Source organism: Gallus gallus, chromosome 1 (assembly GCF_016699485.2).
Source record: "Gallus gallus isolate bGalGal1 chromosome 1, bGalGal1.mat.broiler.GRCg7b, whole genome shotgun sequence".
In the NCBI taxonomy this organism is placed as follows: Eukaryota; Metazoa; Chordata; class Aves; order Galliformes; family Phasianidae; genus Gallus; species Gallus gallus.
This window is the reverse complement of record NC_052532.1, coordinates 125,347,483-125,364,744: the sequence shown is the minus strand read 5'-3', so window position 1 is coordinate 125,364,744 and position 17,262 is coordinate 125,347,483. Positions and strand designations below refer to the sequence as shown.

At 38.6% G+C, this 17,262-nt stretch overlaps 1 protein-coding gene across 19 annotated transcripts in view; it reads left to right on the top strand.

Annotated features, from left to right (window-relative positions):
- TBL1X (transducin beta like 1X-linked) overlaps positions 1–17,262 on the top strand; it is a 199,945-nt gene that overhangs the window by 170,792 nt on the left and 11,891 nt on the right. For all 19 annotated transcript variants that reach the window (XM_015273692.4, XM_015273683.4, XM_040700983.2 and 16 more), the window contains 6 exons: positions 1,333–1,465; positions 8,966–9,107; positions 11,893–11,956; positions 12,060–12,157; positions 13,701–13,761; positions 17,060–17,181. In XM_015273692.4, coding sequence (XP_015129178.1) covers positions 1,333–1,465; positions 8,966–9,107; positions 11,893–11,956; positions 12,060–12,157; positions 13,701–13,761; positions 17,060–17,181 — 620 coding nt within the window. The remainder of the gene's footprint in view (positions 1–1,332; positions 1,466–8,965; positions 9,108–11,892; positions 11,957–12,059; positions 12,158–13,700; positions 13,762–17,059; positions 17,182–17,262) is intronic.

The window sequence follows — 17,262 nt, the reverse complement described above, 5'->3', positions numbered from 1 at the left end:
GGCAGAGGGTTGGAACTAGATGATCTTTAATGTCCCCTCCAAGCTAAGCCATTCTCAGAAATTCTATGGAAAGTGCTACGTACATGAGTCAGCATAAATTAGCACAAAACAGGGTATTTGAAAGCATGGGTTAGGGTAGAAATCTGGAGATCTTCCTTCTGATGGCAGTTGTGTAACATCACAGTCTGTTTTGCCAGTCAGTGGGCAATAGCTCAACGGAGCATGAGTATCAGGACAGATGGCTGATTCTAAATGCCATAAACATGTGGCAATAAAGGAGCATAATTATTCCACTTGTGAACCTATGGATCTCCATATGTGATTAAAGAATGACTAACTAAAAGACTTAACCCAGATTGAGAACTTGGATTTTGATCAATCAGAGCAGTTCAGCTGGCCAAGGCATTGATGAGATAACACAAGGCTGCCTCTCCGTCAGCCTGCCAGCTCTCTGCTCTTGGATGTGCTTTCTGTGAAATGGGTTGCAGTTCTGTACCTGACATCTGCTGCCTGTTGTTCCACTGTGTTACCTGCCCTTGATTGGTGTCTCATTCACAGGGGATAATAATCTTGTGTCGCAGCCAGGAAGTGCAGTTTGAGATACATACTGACGCAATGAAAATCTGGAGTGAAAATATTATTCACAATGCAAATTGGTATGAAATGCCGCCACTAAGAGAAATTCATTGTTTTAAACTCACTTTTTTTTTTTTTTTCCTTAAGGAAATAAAAAAGGTTTATAAAACCAAAGTTGCTTAGACTGCAGTCTGAATCACAGACCCAGAATCACAGTATGTGGGTTAAGTATATCTAGCATCAGTTGGTCCCTTTGCATGTATCGTGGTACCCATAAGAAGAGAATTGCTCACTGTTTCCCTGCTGTTCTCGGGGAATTAGGCCCATACTACATATATCCTACATCTGAGTAGCCCTCACACTTCTAATTGGACACTGTCGAAGAAAATGAATGTGCTGTATGCTGCTTTTTTAGAAGAACAGCATAAATCTTTTCTCATACATGGCAATCTCCTACTTCAATTAATCTTTGATTTAAATGAAGCCATCTTCAAGAAAATCTGTACTGAAATGAACACTAATTTATATCTAAAACTACATACTTTATTCAGGATATTTTAGAAAGCTCTGTATTTTGAGGAAATATCATAACTTTGAATCACCATAGGAAAGAAAACAGAGCAGCATGACCAGTGACACAACACAGAATATTAAATATACATTGCTTTTAAGGTTTAGGCCACAGGTAACCAACTGTTTTTAATGCAGACCTAACATCATCTTGCAAACTACTTATTCTGATATTTCTCTTTACAGATAATCATTCAAAGCCAATGGAAATTGACGGGGATGTTGAAATTCCTCCTAACAAAGCAACAGTCCTTCGGGGCCATGAATCAGAGGTGTTCATCTGTGCCTGGAACCCTGTCAGTGACCTGCTAGCATCTGGGTAAGGCCATGACTGGAAACAGCTGCTGCAATTAGAGTCTATTTAGAGATGCAAGAACTTGAGAGCATATAGTAGAGACTAATCAGTAATCTCCCTGCTGATTTTTTCAGCCTGCAACTGTTTTTTTCAGCAGTACTGCACGTATGTAGGAGTTAAGTAATAGTAAGGTGACGCAGAATACGAAGCATTTAAACATTTAAAATGTGCACTCTGTGGCTCTGAATGCTAACAAAATTGTTAAAGGTTTTTATAATAACTGGATAATTCTCAGAGTATTAGAAGTTTGTGCAATCTGTTCCTACTTGCCTTAGTTAATGGTGCACATTGGGATCTCAGAAAGCTTTGTCATCCAAGTTTTATTTTAAAGAGCGTGGGGACTATAAAACAGAATTCTCTTTAGCTGTGTCTTCATTAGCATGGTCCAGCACAAACAGTAGTAGTTCCAGAGAGCAGAACTATTGTTTGAGAGTCTTATGCCACCACTGTTTGTATCAGAGAGGGTACTTCAGAAGGAACCTAGTTATGTCCAATGTGCTCATCATTAAGAAATGCTTTGAGGGCATATTTTGTCTCAATTTCATTGATAAAATAGTCCAATTTGTGTTCTCTGTTGCTGCTCAGCCATGACAAAGCGTGGTAAGCAGGGCAATCAGATTGACATAGAAAAAACAATTCTGATCCAAACTGAAATGCTAATGTAATCATAACCCAGGCGCTGTGCACAGACACTGTTGGAATCTGTGTTTGCCCATGCTTTAAATTTAACTTAAAACGAAGGCTAAATTTTAGAGGTGCAATTGGGAACATAGAGGAAAGCTGATGCAAGTTAGAGGAGAGAAATGGGTCTTCATCACTCAAAGTTACCTAACAAAATCTGAGCATGTACACGGAAGAGGAAGGTCATTTTTTTCCAACCTTTTGCGAAATCATCAGAATCATCTTCTTATGAGATCTTTGTTGACTTAATACATGGAAGTAAAAAATGTGGATGCAAGTAGGAAAGAATAAACGTGGGGGGAAAAAAAAAACTAATAAATTAACTGAAGTAAATGTCAGGTTGGAGAAACAGCACAAGATCTCTACAAGATTGAAGACAGCAGTTTCCAATGAATGATTTCAGATGACAGGCTGGATTTTTAGAAAACAGAATCTTCCTGAACCTATTTTATTTCCAGAATGTCCAGGCCTGATAGTATTTCCTTTATACCGGTCATTCCAGGCAATGTAATGGTAAACTTATGCATTGTGATATTAATTTGAATTTTATGGAAAACAGCCTTCAGGTGATCCACTATCACAAGCACATTATCTAAGGGAAAATATATAGGGAAGAAGGGATACCATAAAAAGTTATTCTTTAAGGACACCTGGTGGCACCTGAGATGCAGCAGCAGATAATTCTTTATTCTGGAGAGTACCTGCACAGCTGAAGTTAGGCATCTACTCAAGTGCTCTGCCCCTCTGCCATTTCTTACATCTCTCAATTTGTTATACAGGGTGTTAAGACTCCTCAGTACAGGGGCTCAAACTTCACCTATTGGCTTTAGCACCTGTTGAATTTGGTGTCTACTTCCCGATGTCTGGCTCAGTGTCACTGCTTTCCATGCTACATGGATGAGTTCTATTTCACAGTCCTTTTGTAAAGAGGTTAAACAGTGACTGAGGAACCAGTGGGTGTTTAATTTTGCTGCAGATCACTGAGCACTGGTAGCTAGATAAAGCAAAGAGCCCAGGGCAATGATCATAGAATCATAGAATCCTTAGTGTTGGAAGGGACCTCTGAGGGTCATCTAGTCCAACTCCCCTGCAATGAACAGGGACACTACAGCTAGGGCAGGTTGCCCAAGGCCTATTCCAGTCTCACCTTGAAGGTCTTCAGGGCTGGGGCATCCACCACAGCACTAGGTAACCTGTTCCAGTGCCTCACCACCCTCACTGTAAAAGATTTTTTCCTTGTATCTAACCTAAATCAATGCTCCCTGGGCTTGATGGATGGTATCTTGCACAGTCTCCAGTGAAGCTGGAGGACAGTAATCAGAACCATTAGTTAGATGTCCAAGATAGAGGAGTACCTTCTCACTATCCCTCCAGATAGACTTTGCCCTTCAGAGTAGTAAGTCTTTATTTGTAGGCTTTGCTATTCATTCTGAAAGCATATAAATACACGCATAGGCAGAAAGTACAGTCAAGTACTGTGTCTCACGCAGACTAATGGCAATGCATTGAAAATGCAAATATCTCAAATTCATGTGCATCTTGATCAGATTTTAGCCTGTTTGTAAGTGAATTCTGTTAGCTCTCAGATAATGCAGAAATGAGTGCCTTATGAAGCTTACATGATTGAAATAGCATAAAATGCACAGGAAAAATGGAATGGCAGGAAAAGAGCTGATTGATGATGCCATTGTACAAAGAAATATTGGAGATGTCTAGTATAGTAATGCTGCATGTTATCATCTACAGGTAAACTATATATTATGGTACCAAATAAAAAAAGGGGAGAAATTCCCTGAGGACTTAAGTATGCTGCAGTTCCATTTGTCCTTTACAAAGTAATGCTTAAAAAAAAAACCCTACAGTTAGACTGATGTGAGAACACTGAATTGTTAGATTCTATAATAACCATATTGTTCTGCCCGGTGCTTACTTTTCTTCTGTCTTCCCATCTGCTTGATTGTACCCATCTGTTTTCTCTTTAAAAAACACATATAAAACCCCTAACTATTAAGTAAGTGAAACAGTGCATTCATTCTGTTTATACTGCACGTAGAACAGTTGAATTTCAATTCATGGCAAAGTGTTTTCTGCAAACCCTAAGTTATACAGGTAATTAATCTAACAATTAGTGCCAGTTTAGAAAGCAACCTGATGTAATCTTCAAAGCACTAGAAGAATAATGCAGATTCACAACATGGTCTGAAGCTGCATAAAGGAATTACAAGATTGGTTTCCAGATTTAGTGAGTACCCCACGGATAGAAGGAAAGCTGTGTATTTGGTGTCCCAGCTACTGGCACTGGTTAGCACAGGAATGTATACTTTCTGGACTTGGCAAAGGGCTATTTAAAAAATAAATGTGGAGACAGGAATTTCTCTGATCAAACAATAAGATTAAGTACTTTCTGCAGCTACCCTTCATTCTCCACCATTCCCAAAACTGTGGAAATGGAGGATCAGGAGACTGGTGATACCAGTAAAGGCTACCAAAGACATGACTGTCACCAGATACTTATGAGAAGAATGCTTGGATGCTGCAAAAGGAAGCAGTAAAGTACCTATATGCAGTTTTCTAGGAGGATTAATTGCACCTTGTGAAGGAAATGAGCATTCCAAAACAAATAATTGTGTATAGTGTTTTCAGAAGGTAAAAATAAATAAATAAATACGTGCATAGGCAAATGTCAAGATTTGGCCATTCCAACCGTGATTCCAATCTTGCTCCTAAAATCCAGCTGTCCTCTTCAAAGACTGATTTCTTCCTTGAAATTTCTTTCAACGTGTTTTAATTTTATGGCATACATAAATCATTACAGATGGTTGTGTTCCATGGGTAGTGCAGAAACAGCTACATTCACATCAGTAAACTAAACATGCCTGGGAATATTCCTAGGCATTGAGGCCAACTGGCACGGTATGGCCTGTGTCTGTGCTAGCAAACCATCCTGGCTGCCAAATAGGGCGGTTGCCCACAAGCTGCACACTGGGGATTATCTCTGTGTTCTCTATGCCCAGGAGTTATTCAGAGAGATCGTCGGGGCCCTGTGTGCAACAATACACATTAATGGCCCCATCAGAGAATGCCAATTCAAACAGCCCAAACTGTGGCCAGGAGTAATCAATCTATCAGCTTGCTAGCATGGGTGATCGTGGTCCAGTGACCCAGAATGTTCCTTAACTTATTTGAATTTCCCAGTATTGAAGTAGACCATGAATGTCAAGGTTGCCGGAGCCTTGAGCTCCAAAAGCTTTTCTAGTTGAATTTAGGTTGCTTCTGTCTGGACATTCAGCCGCTGTTTCCAAGAGCATGCTCTGTTCTGTTACATCCAGCCATGCCCTTTAAGTAATTCTCATGGCTGTGAAGCAGAAGAGCCTGGCCTCCTTCCCAAAACACAGCAGTAGGTTTCTTGGCTTATCTTTGCTGACCTATACCAGCCTCTTTCACACAAGGGGACTTTGTGCCTTGCAGAGCTCTGTGTGCATCTTCGCTCTCTGTAGTCAGCATAATAATTAGCCATAAAACTGTTGTCCATAAGATCTTTTGATTATAGCTGTGTATGGCAGAAGCAAGAGAATTTCTGGGCCAGTTTCAACTTTCATCTCTGGGTTTTACATAATGCTTTGAATTACTGTGTTCCTCATATCAGCTGTTTAGTACCTACTGTGAAATACCCTCCTGAAAAATCCTTTTGAATTACCAGTTTGAAGGAGTGGATTGCAAGCTCTCCTAGATAATGCCAGGTGCTTAATCATTAGCAGTTGACTTCACTGGGACCAATTTCTTTGTTATATCATATCTGTTAATGCAACCAGGTCAGCTACTAGGTGAGTTCTATTTGAATAATCTATGGTGGGGAACAATATTGCTGAATCAGTGGGACAGACAGTAAGTTTCCCCATAGTGCTTAGGCACTTGGCTTCTCCCCCTGGATACCTCTGAGGCATTTCCCTGTGCTGACTCCATAGGAAACTTAAGCATTTACTCTAAGAGACCTGTTTTATTAACGAAAAGTTGGACGTGTAAATTAAATGGAGGAGGTTCCTTCCCTTTATGCTTTTGATGATCTGTTTTAAGATAAAATAAAAAATCCAACCCATTTCAGCCAGAAGTATCAAAGGCATAGCAATATTGCTTATCAAAATAACCATAATTATAAGACTGTACCTGAAGATTAGGACTACCAAAGTTCAATAATCATGCAAATTCCTTTACACACTGCTGCTGTTTTAACCTCTTTGCTGGCTGTTACGGAATAGGGATTTTATATGTCACAAATAAAATTCTGCAAGCATTCTTCCACTTTGATTCATGATTACACAAGGGCTGAAGGGCACGAAGTAAAATGCTTTCAGAACTAAGCCTTCCTAAAATTTGGCAGTATTCTTCAGTAGTGCAGAACAGTATACCTATTACTCAAGTGTTCATGACTCGCATGTTGGAATGAGCTGCTTTATCATGCAGATAGAAATGCTTCTGTGGGCTAAGGAAATTAAATATCTTTCTGAATTGTGCTTGAACTATGGTTCTCTAATAAGGTAGGGTTCACTGAATCATTCAACAGAAATCAGAATACTTTCCAGAACAGAGAATACTTTTTTTCTTTTTCTTTTTTTTTCTTTTTTTTTTTTTTTTTTTGTCCCCAGCAACAAAGGGGAAGACACACAAATACCCCTGCCACACACTGGTAGGCTTATAAAGCCTCTCTGCAGGGACACATAATAGCTTATGTAGCCTTAGGAAGAAGAAAATGGAAAAACAAAATTAAAATACTGGAAAATAACATTGCCCAAGCACAGCCAGAAAACTGACTAAATAAAACTGTTGAAAAACAAAGCCATAACCCTTTTAGAAATAGCAAATAGGATATTGTGTTTGATAGCCAAGTGGCTGAGTATTTTATTCAGAGGGTCCAATAGCAAACTGGATTATTACAATCAGGACAGAATTGGCCAGGAATCTTACCCAGTGTAGAAGCCAGCACTGAAGGAATTTCCTACTTAGCATGTTAACCAGTAACCCACGCCTATGAAAGACTTACGTTCCCACTATTGTAAATTATTGCAACTAAAAGTGCCCGTTATCTTTGGAGCCTTGTGTTTAACTTCATGGGCTTTCACGCCAATACATGCAAAATTGTTCTGTTTTCTAAACCTCTGAAGAAGTAACAGCCATAGTGCCGTATGATGGCAAAAATTATCTTGATTCAAATTATTTCTTAATCACCGGCGTGCAAGATGTGTGCCAACAATTAAAGAATGGCTGCATAGGAGCCAAAGAATGGCAGTAGCCTGTGACAAAGCCCTGGCCAGCGATCACATCTCAGCTTGACACAAAGGGTTGTGAGGAAATGGGAGGCACATTCCCCAGGCATGCAGTGCCCCAACAGACCTCAGAGACACTGATACAGGCAAAGAGGATTTTTCTTGTAAGGTTCAAATATTGTTCATGTAAAATCTGGCTATATTGTTGATAGAAGAATATGCAAAAAATCAATCTAATCTGTTGCTTTATTGGTCATTATGTGCACCTGAAAAGGATGAAGTGTTCAAAATTGGCTTGGTATTTTTAGTATGAACGATTAAAATGTTTTATTAGTAGACCAGAAGAAAATAAAAGAATTCCCTTGTAATAGATTTATTTTTCAGTAAAACATGGGTTATCAAAGCAAAAATGGATCTCAGGATTTTTGTCTTCAAATAAATACTTTTTCTCCTTGCTCATGTATTGGGAAGTAAATCCTAGTCATTAATTAAAAGAAAGGAAAAGTTAACATCAGACACATCAACAATAACATTTAGTTTTGGTTGTATGAATTCTTGAAAGTACAGGAGAGATCCTAATTCTGCTCCAGGTTTCTGCTTGCTGCAGGTAAATGAAAATTACCCTCTGGACACAGCCAGAAATCCATCTTACTTGGTTGCTTTGGTTTTTGTTGTAGTTATCGATTGTTTAAAAAGAGTAGGGGGGGGTTGGGGAGGGCAAAAGGCAAATCCCAGTAAACCAGAAAACATGATCTCTTCCACTCTGCTGGAAATTGATTTCTGACCTCAGAGACATTTTTCATTGGAAGGAAGATCTGTGCACAGTGAAAATAACTGTACAATTTTTGGGCAGATTATGATCAACTTTTCACTTTCTCCTCACAGCATTTTCTAGACAACATCAGGGTTTCAGTCTGCACTTGAAAATATCTCCCTAGAAAACATTCTGTCTACGAAGTAGATGAAAATCCTCAGGCAGGGCCGGGAAGCAGGCACTGTAGCACCTTCGTCACACTGTTAGAGGTCCCCTTCCCTAAGGCAACTGCCAGGTGACATTGCATCTCTACAGATGGTGATGCTGCATTCTGCCCCTCTGGGGAGCACCAGGGGCTCTGTCTGTCATTAAGAGGTTAATGTGGCTGTGCATCATTTTTGTAGGAGGCATGTGGACACAGTCTTTGTGTAAAGGGCTGCCTTTATGTTTGTTGAGTTCCCTGAGACCATCTCTGTCATGGTAATGTGTATGAAGTGCAAAATGTAGGTAGCAAGCAAATGTACAACTATTTTTTGAATAAGGCAAATGATGTTATGCTGTACGCTGTATGATAGATATCATATAAATATCTATTGACTTCTTTAAAAATATTTGCCAGTATAGGGAGCACAGGAAGTGCAGAACTGAGAAGTCACATTTGAAAGGTAGTGATGTTCTCTCAATTAAAAACAGAAACAGAGGTTTTTTACTTTGTTTGCTGGGTTGCCACCAAGAGAAGTTTTCATCTCTTTGCAATTGCTTTTATAGATCTGGAGACTCAACAGCCAGAATATGGAATCTCAATGAGAACAGCAACAGTGGTTCCACTCAACTAGTTTTGAGGCACTGTATAAGAGAAGGAGGACATGATGTCCCCAGCAATAAGGATGTGACTTCACTGGACTGGAATGTAAGCTAGCTTCTAAGACTGTGTGTGGTTTTTAACTGTCTAAATTTAATTCAGAGTCAATTACAGCTGCTTCTCTGTATCTTTTATTTCTGAGGTGACCAGAACCTCTGTTCTAACCTACTGACCTCTTGTTTCAGATACTCATAATAGACTGAACTTTCCCCTCTATGCTTTAATTTTCCAGTACTGTTGCCATCTTCAAGCTTAATGATGATGTATTTACGCTTCTATTTTTAGGAGCATGAATAAAAATAAACTCAGCTAACTTTAAGAATAAAGATTAAACAAGCAATCTATGTAGTAATGAAAGCTGATTAATAATGTGTTTGCATCCCATAATTATTCTATTTTGGCATATGAGGAGATGTAAGCACCAGTGAAGCTCCTTCTGAGATTGAAGTATCAAGACCCACTCCCATCTTCATTATGTTGTATGAAACAAAATGTGCTCACCTGGTAGTCTTTACGGGTAGGAGCACGTGTAGTCATTCTCTTTCACCCATCCACCTTCCAGGTGAAATTGTATTACTTGATCCCTTATTGATCTTCATCCTGCAAAATCTTTTATCTGCCTTAGACATTGCAGTCCTGCACAGAGATGACTGAAGTGAGCAAAGAAAGCGGGCATTCTTAGGAATCTCCAATGCCTGGGCAGTGTCTTTCAGCTGCATTAAGGCTGCTTAATGTCTCCTTTCTGCTGCTGAGCAGTGTAAAAGGAACTTATAAGACCTTGCAGGAACCTTAACTGATTTTGAGATCATTTTCATTCTGTCCATATATTGAATTGATATTAATATAGACAGAGTGATCACAACAGATTGAAAACTAACCACCACGAAGGATTCTCATCAGTTACATACAGCTTCAGTTGCTGGTCAGAGACCAAGATTTGATTAATCTTTACTGCAATATCATTGTCCTTTGGTGCTAGGTGAGCTAGGTGCTTCACAGTAGTGTAAGATAAGTGTAAGATACGGCAGCTGTACAGGTCAGCTTCCCCTATGTATTGTTTATTTGACACAGTAAAGTTGATGAATATTACAGAAAGTGCAGGTAAGTTAACAAAGCAAATGAAGATAAGATCAAGAATGTGTATTGCTTGTTTTCTGTGTACATCATGGGAAAGAAAAATTGTCAGGAAAATCTGAATTGAGGAGTAGAAAGAGGGAAATTGAAAGAAGAAAACAAGCAAAGATTCATAACGGTTATGAGGAAAGCTGTCAATAGTGCATTCTTCCTCTGGTAGTTCCTGCAGCAGATCCATACCCTTCCAGTATAAAATGATACTTTATTTGCATTGGGTTAGTACCTAATATAATGAAATGTTCCTCATTTAACCACCATAAGTGCTTCCAACGTGCTTTCAGTTTTCCCATGTATGTGAATTACCACTAACAAATTTGGATAAACTGTATGTCTAATCCCTGAGCTTTTCTTCTCTTTTCCCTTTTGCTGTTGCCTTTGTCCATATCAGTGGTTCACATAAGAGTACAGCACAGTGAAGTTGACTTGAGTTTCCGTATTTTTTCCCCTACGTCATTACATGTTTGACTTAAATCTACAACTGCTCTGACTGCTTACAGAGGGTTGAGTTGGACGTATGTTTTAAAGAATTGTTTTATGCTTTTTCCTAATTTTTTATTCACAATGCTAGAAATGCCACCTGCCTTTATTGTTTATTTAGAACTGCAATATTAATCATATTTCATTGTGAAATTTTCACATTGTTTAATATATTAAATCAGTTCTTATCTGTTCTATGCGATTTATGTTATAACAGGAAAGGTTATTTCTAGAGGTCATATTTAGATCATGTCCTTTGATACCAAGGGAAAGGCTAATCTCCCTTGTATTTAGCCATCTAAAATGGTCATCTAGGTTCCTGCTAAGAGACGTGGCTTCATGGTGGTCTGGGAAGAGAGGGAGACTAGGTTACTCTGTTAGTCTAACTCCTGACTTCTGAACTTCTGGAAATAAATGGAGTGAAGCTCACTCCTAATCCAGGTTCTAAAATACTTAGGGACTAATTGCCCACTGTCAACACTACCTACCCATCTCAGCTGGTTCCAGAGTCCGGTTCCTTTTGATTTCTCTCATTCTGGCCCAATAAATCTATCACTGCCACACAGGAGTTGTCCTTCAATGAAGATCTGCCTCCAGCAGAATGCATGTAATTTGCCAGTTACGGTTACCAGGCTTTTTTTCCCATAATTGGAACCCGTAAGTTCCACTTAGAATTCTGAGACTGCCCATGGTGATACTGTGCCTCTGAGCACGTGTGGGAGTTATTATTTAGGCAACCTGGAAGCAGCTTCACTGTGTTAGACAGCATTCAAAGTGGTAACAGTGGGTAGCTTATGTATTTAGGTCCTACTTTTAAGTATGGATGCCTGAAATTTATTTAACTGAGATTTAGTAAGGATATACAGAATCAGTTAATGATTCTTAGGCTCTCATGTCTGAGATGCAGTATCTCTTTGTTGTCTGGAAGAATCCCAAATAATTTTTTTCTATCTTGTTTTCCTTTTCTAATCCTCTTGAATAAATTACTTTTATCTGATGGCATAGCTCAGTTTTTCAGAGTACGTTCAAGGGTTTTATTTCCTTGTTCTATTTGCAGTACTAACCTTTAGTTTAGATTATATAATACTGATACTGTCCATTTTACTGCGTGGGCTCAGATTTCTTATAAATTATAATGCACAAACCTGAGGGGGGAGAAACATTTTGGTTGAAACAGATTTCATCTAGTATTGACCTTTGACATTTATATACATCCCAACAGAGTGATGGAACACTATTGGCTACAGGCTCATATGATGGTTTTGCAAGAATATGGACAGAAGATGGTAAGTCAAACAACAATCAATGGTCCTACACAGTTAACAGCAATAAAGAGTAAGTTGACTAATTCACAAACGAATGATAATGTTTGCTTTTTTTTTATTCCAGGTAACCTTGCAAGCACCTTAGGTCAACATAAAGGTCCAATATTTGCCCTGAAGTGGAACAAAAAGGGGAATTATATTTTAAGTGCTGGTGTTGATAAAGTGAGTTCTAACTTCTAAGATAATTCTAACTTCTAAGTATGCTGACTCAGTGAGCATGTGCTGTTGAATTCCATAATCTTACTTTCTTCTGCTGTGGGGAGTTCTGGGGATTTTCTTTAATTTGTTCTAATGTGTGTTGGATTTCCTTGGGTTAGGTGACTGAGTATGTTTTTGAGGCTCCACATAAATGTGTGCAGACCATTTTTGTGTGAAAGTATGTTTTAAAAAACTCTCCATTTGCTCCCTGTTTAAAATTGCATCTTAAATGTTTCTGTAAAAGAACTGCTTCCACCACTTCCACACCACTATATAGTTTTGTCAACTGCAGCTATTTCCAAGAGGGAAGTTATCTTACACATACTGCATTTTTAGCTCATCTAATTATAGGCACCGTTGTATGTGGATAAAATATACATGGTTTCCTGTACAAACATGCAAAATATGGTGGTTCTCAACTGAAAATCAAACAAAACGTGGTAGTTTCATCTGAGTGCATATTAGAGATTAAAATGAACAGATGACTGCTGATGATGAGCAGAAATCCATTAAAACTGAAACCGGAAAATAAACACAGCATTCATCTTGCCTTACTTGTGATTTCTGAAAAAATTAGATTTGTGTGTCATCTTTGGCTTCCTTTATAAAATATGGAGAGAAAAAATGGTAATTCCAAGCGATGAGTTGCATGGCCTGTGTTACAGTGGGATGCACGGGCAGTGCTCCTCTCCAGTAGCTGATAGAGGAAGTCAAGGGAAATGCACTCAGACTCACTGGGATTTGTAGGGTACTGGAATCTATATTTTTCACATAGTTCTGAAAATGGAAATTTGTGAAAATTGAGTTTTATTCCTTTTAATACTGGCCCGTATACAGCTACATTTGTCTCCCAAAAACAGTTCCCTGTAACAGCAGTGATTCTTTATACGATCTGTTGTCACCAAGGTGAGGCACCCTTACTTTATTTTCTCTAAGTATGTACTCCCAGTAAGCTGACAGTTCGCCTTGATGGTAGTTTTGGGTTGGGAAATAGCTTATGTGCGCTGTGAGAATGATTTAAACCTGTAGTCAGCAAAGTGCACTTCAGTCTGTCCTGCCACAGTAGCAGGAAGTGGTAGGTACTCTGCAGCTAAACATTTTATGTCACAATTTAATTATTGGAAATGTAGTATCACTTAGGTTTGCAGTCAAATTCAACTTGCATCTTAGGAGAAAGGAGGTCTTACTTGATAACTGAAACAGCTGTAACAAAATTCTTATTAAAAATGTGTTGTACTGTCCTCCGGCATTACTCAGTGAGAGTATGCCTGTTTTTAACAGTTGCATTACTTCCTCTATAGGGGTGATACTTCTATATCCACACTTAGATAATTATTCCGTAATATTTGGAAGTGATTTCTGTTTATTCAGCTGTACAGCACACAAGGCTCTCTGCAGTCAATAATTTTACAGTTGGTCCTCAGTGGCCCTCAGAACCCTTCTCTCTATTTGTTTTCTCTGAGCTGAGCGGTCACTAAACCTTTTTTCCCCTTTCTTCCTCACACAGACAACAATAATTTGGGATGCTCACACAGGAGAAGCTAAACAGCAGTTTCCTTTCCATTCAGGTAATCTTTGCAGAACTCGTGTTAGTAACATAAAATACACATCTTAATTTTGTCAGTCTAACTTATCCTTTTGTAAAAATCTGTCTGCCAGAGAAAAAAAACAAATGCTGAACCAGGGTTTTTGTGCCTTAACTATTCTGAGTAGCATGGTTTGTGGGTTTATCCCTTTTTAAGAAGGATGGGTTTCTATGAGAGCAGCTTTGAAAGTCAAACTGAGCTCCAGAAGAGGATTTACATGCCAGCCAAGCCAATTCAGCTGAATGATTGTATCATTATCTATATACTTGAATAGTAGCAAGGTTAAAATGGTGACTTCAGAAAGAAGCAAATACAGATCTCTCAGAAGTTTGCATTCACTGCTGTAAGCATGAAGGTCCTCAGAGATTTCTCATCTTTTAATTTTAACTCGAAGTTCTTTTGTATTTGCCTTGTCTAATTATCAGAAGTCAACAGCCAACCTTACTTGGACTGTTGTAGATCTTGTCCTTCTCAAGAAGACGAGAGATAGATTCTGATACAAAATATAGACAAGATATAGGCAAGATACAGATTCTGAGTAATCTTGAGTAACAGTAATCACTGATGTAATCATAAATTCACGAGATCAGACTGTTAAGATGATGATTGAACTCATAATCCAAACCCGGTAAGTTGTCACAATTAAATATTTGTAAAGGGCGTAGTCAAACTGAGATTAAAACTGTCAAAAACATTACAGGTTCTGATGCTCTAAAGGTTCACTGTAACTAATCATTTTAACATACAGCAGTCATACCCAAGGTACTTAATGGTATTAAAAAACACATCGTTCTGATTTTAAGATGTTAATTTCCACACTTTTAAATTCAATTTCTAGTTGGTCTCATTGTCAAATATGCACATCTATTTCCAATAGAAATGGTTGTTCAGTGGAAGACAGAAAATATGTCCATGCACACAGCAGATCCGTACTCTGCATTTTTGTCACTCGTCTCCAAGTTTATTAATTCAACTGTCAGTTTGGAGGAGCCAGTGTCCGCTGGCACATTTTCTCATTGTGGCATTTATTTATCAATCAGAACTGTTCCACTAAACCACATTTTGCACTGTATAGTGTTGTAGATAATGAAATTCTTAGGCTTGCTAATCCCTAGCTATTGATCTAAATAGTTATGGATTCAGAACCGTGTTGCCTCTTCAGAATGATGTTCACTGAAGTGTATCTGTCTTAGCAACATGCACTGAGGACTTATCATGATTCTCCCTTTACCAAGTTAAAAATTTAACTATTTGTTCCATTGCAATACAAGAAAAATTGTTACTACATGTGCTGTCTTTCGACCATAAGACATGATTGAATTGAATTTATTATTTCAAATATGTCTTGATAGGGATGTAAAAACCAACAAATCACTGATAGGCCAAAAGCATATAAACAAATGCATGCCCCTCAAAATCAGCAGGAATTTTGTCCCTAGATAATTCTAAAGCCAAGACCTCATCTTGACCTTCTTGCTTTACCTGTTCACTAGAACAAACTGAAGGCAAATTACTCACCATATCTGGAATCTGAAAATCTTATCAATACAAAGATTAAAGGTGACATTTAAACGTCTGGTCTATACGGAGCATAGTTGCTTAATCACATACTTGTGTGGCATTCTTCTTTGAATTTGTCTTTGAAGTCTGGAAGTGGTTGGCCCAGGAACAACAAAATTTTTACTCAGCTCTTACAGCTTGCTTAGGTTACACACATACAGACAGAACTGTCATAACTGTAAGACTCCTTTGTCTAGGTCTTGAAGGCCTCCGTATCGTTGATGCTACACCCCAGTTTAGACATCTAAGTGCTCTGAATGACTCATTAAGAACAGTTAACTCCATGTTTGAGCTTCTCATTCTAAAACTCAAACCAAAATTTGATGAAAAGAGGTCTGAATTAACTGATAATTATTGTAATACATTTGTTCTTGGCATTTATTATAGCTGCATTTCTTAGGGGCTCGTTGCTGCTTCTACTAGGTGACATTCTCAGTGTTTTTAAGCAATTGGCCAGCACAGCATCCTGTGGTTTTGAATACTCTTCAGCAATTCAATTACTTGCGTCAAAATCTACATTGGATTTTTTTTTGTAGACAGCTTCATGTAGTTATTTATCCAGTAAACATATGATTAACTACACTAATAAATGAATCTGTATTAATTATCAACGCTCTATAATTCAAATTATACAGTAATGCAAATCCATTGCTTTAGGTGCCAGTGGCTTTCAGAAAATTACTTTTCAACTCATGTATCATACTAGATATTAGCCCTGAAGGTATATAGCTGTTAATGAAGACAGATCTTTTGTTTGCTCTGGAGCAGTAATACAAAGCTTGCAGCTTAACAATAAATAATAAAAAAAGGACAAGCAGGCAGTTGGAGAAACAAAATCTTTCACTGTTTCTTGATTCTCACTCCCATTCATCGGGAATCTCTAAGTAATCTGCCTTTGTCATATGGATTTCCTTTACAGTTCTGCGAAGCAGGAATTCCTTACCTGTCACAGAGCTTTATTAAGAATTTTCTTTAGTATTATAAATAAATACTTGTATTTGAAACAATTCCATTAAAAATACAATTTTGCAGCGTGTGTGTTGCACACAAGCTGTAGTTACATGCTGAGGTGCTGTCTACATACAAAGTTTCAGTAGTTCAGCCTCCATTAATGCCAAACCCTCTACAGAAGCTCATCCTGTGATTTCAGATAGGTTTCCTCAGTGTACCGACCTTAAATCTATCCACAGCCAAATTGAAGTGGGTTTGGATACTGTTGATCCACTTGTGGCTGCACAGAGCGACGGGTTTGCACTGGTTGTTGCACAGAGTATAAAGAAAGCCACATGCTCCTTCTCCCGTGTGTTGTATCTGAGGCTCATAGGACCATTTCACATTCTGATCAAACTCTAACCTAGCTGAAATCATCCTCTTTCTTCAGAATTACTTTTTGTCCGGCAGCTCTGTTGGACTGGCTTACAGAGAAATGAATGGTACATGAATTATGTGCAGCAGAGAGCAAGGAGCAGGAGAGTTTCGCCCTCTTTTATCCCAAAGATTCTCACAGATAGGTCCTGCACGAAGCATCCAGATCACCCACTGCAAAAGAGAAAATAGTGCCCTTCAGACAATGTCTGCCATGCCTGCAACTAGTTGCAAGTGATAGGCCAACAAGTTTTTATTTTCTTTGATCCACATGGGTGACGGAAGGAAAATGATTTGGGATGAATGTTTCTTTGCTGTGTTCCATAATGTTCCTTCTGTTGTTTCTGCTTCGCAGCTCCTGCTCTGGATGTAGACTGGCAGAACAACACTACTTTTGCCTCCTGCAGCACTGACATGTGCATTCACGTATGCAGACTTGGCTGTGATCGTCCCGTTAAAACCTTTCAAGGACACACAGTAAGTTTAAGAAGTCTAAAGTGCTAGTGACTAAGTCATAGCCGCATGTAACAGCGATGACAGCTGATGTGTTTGCAGGGT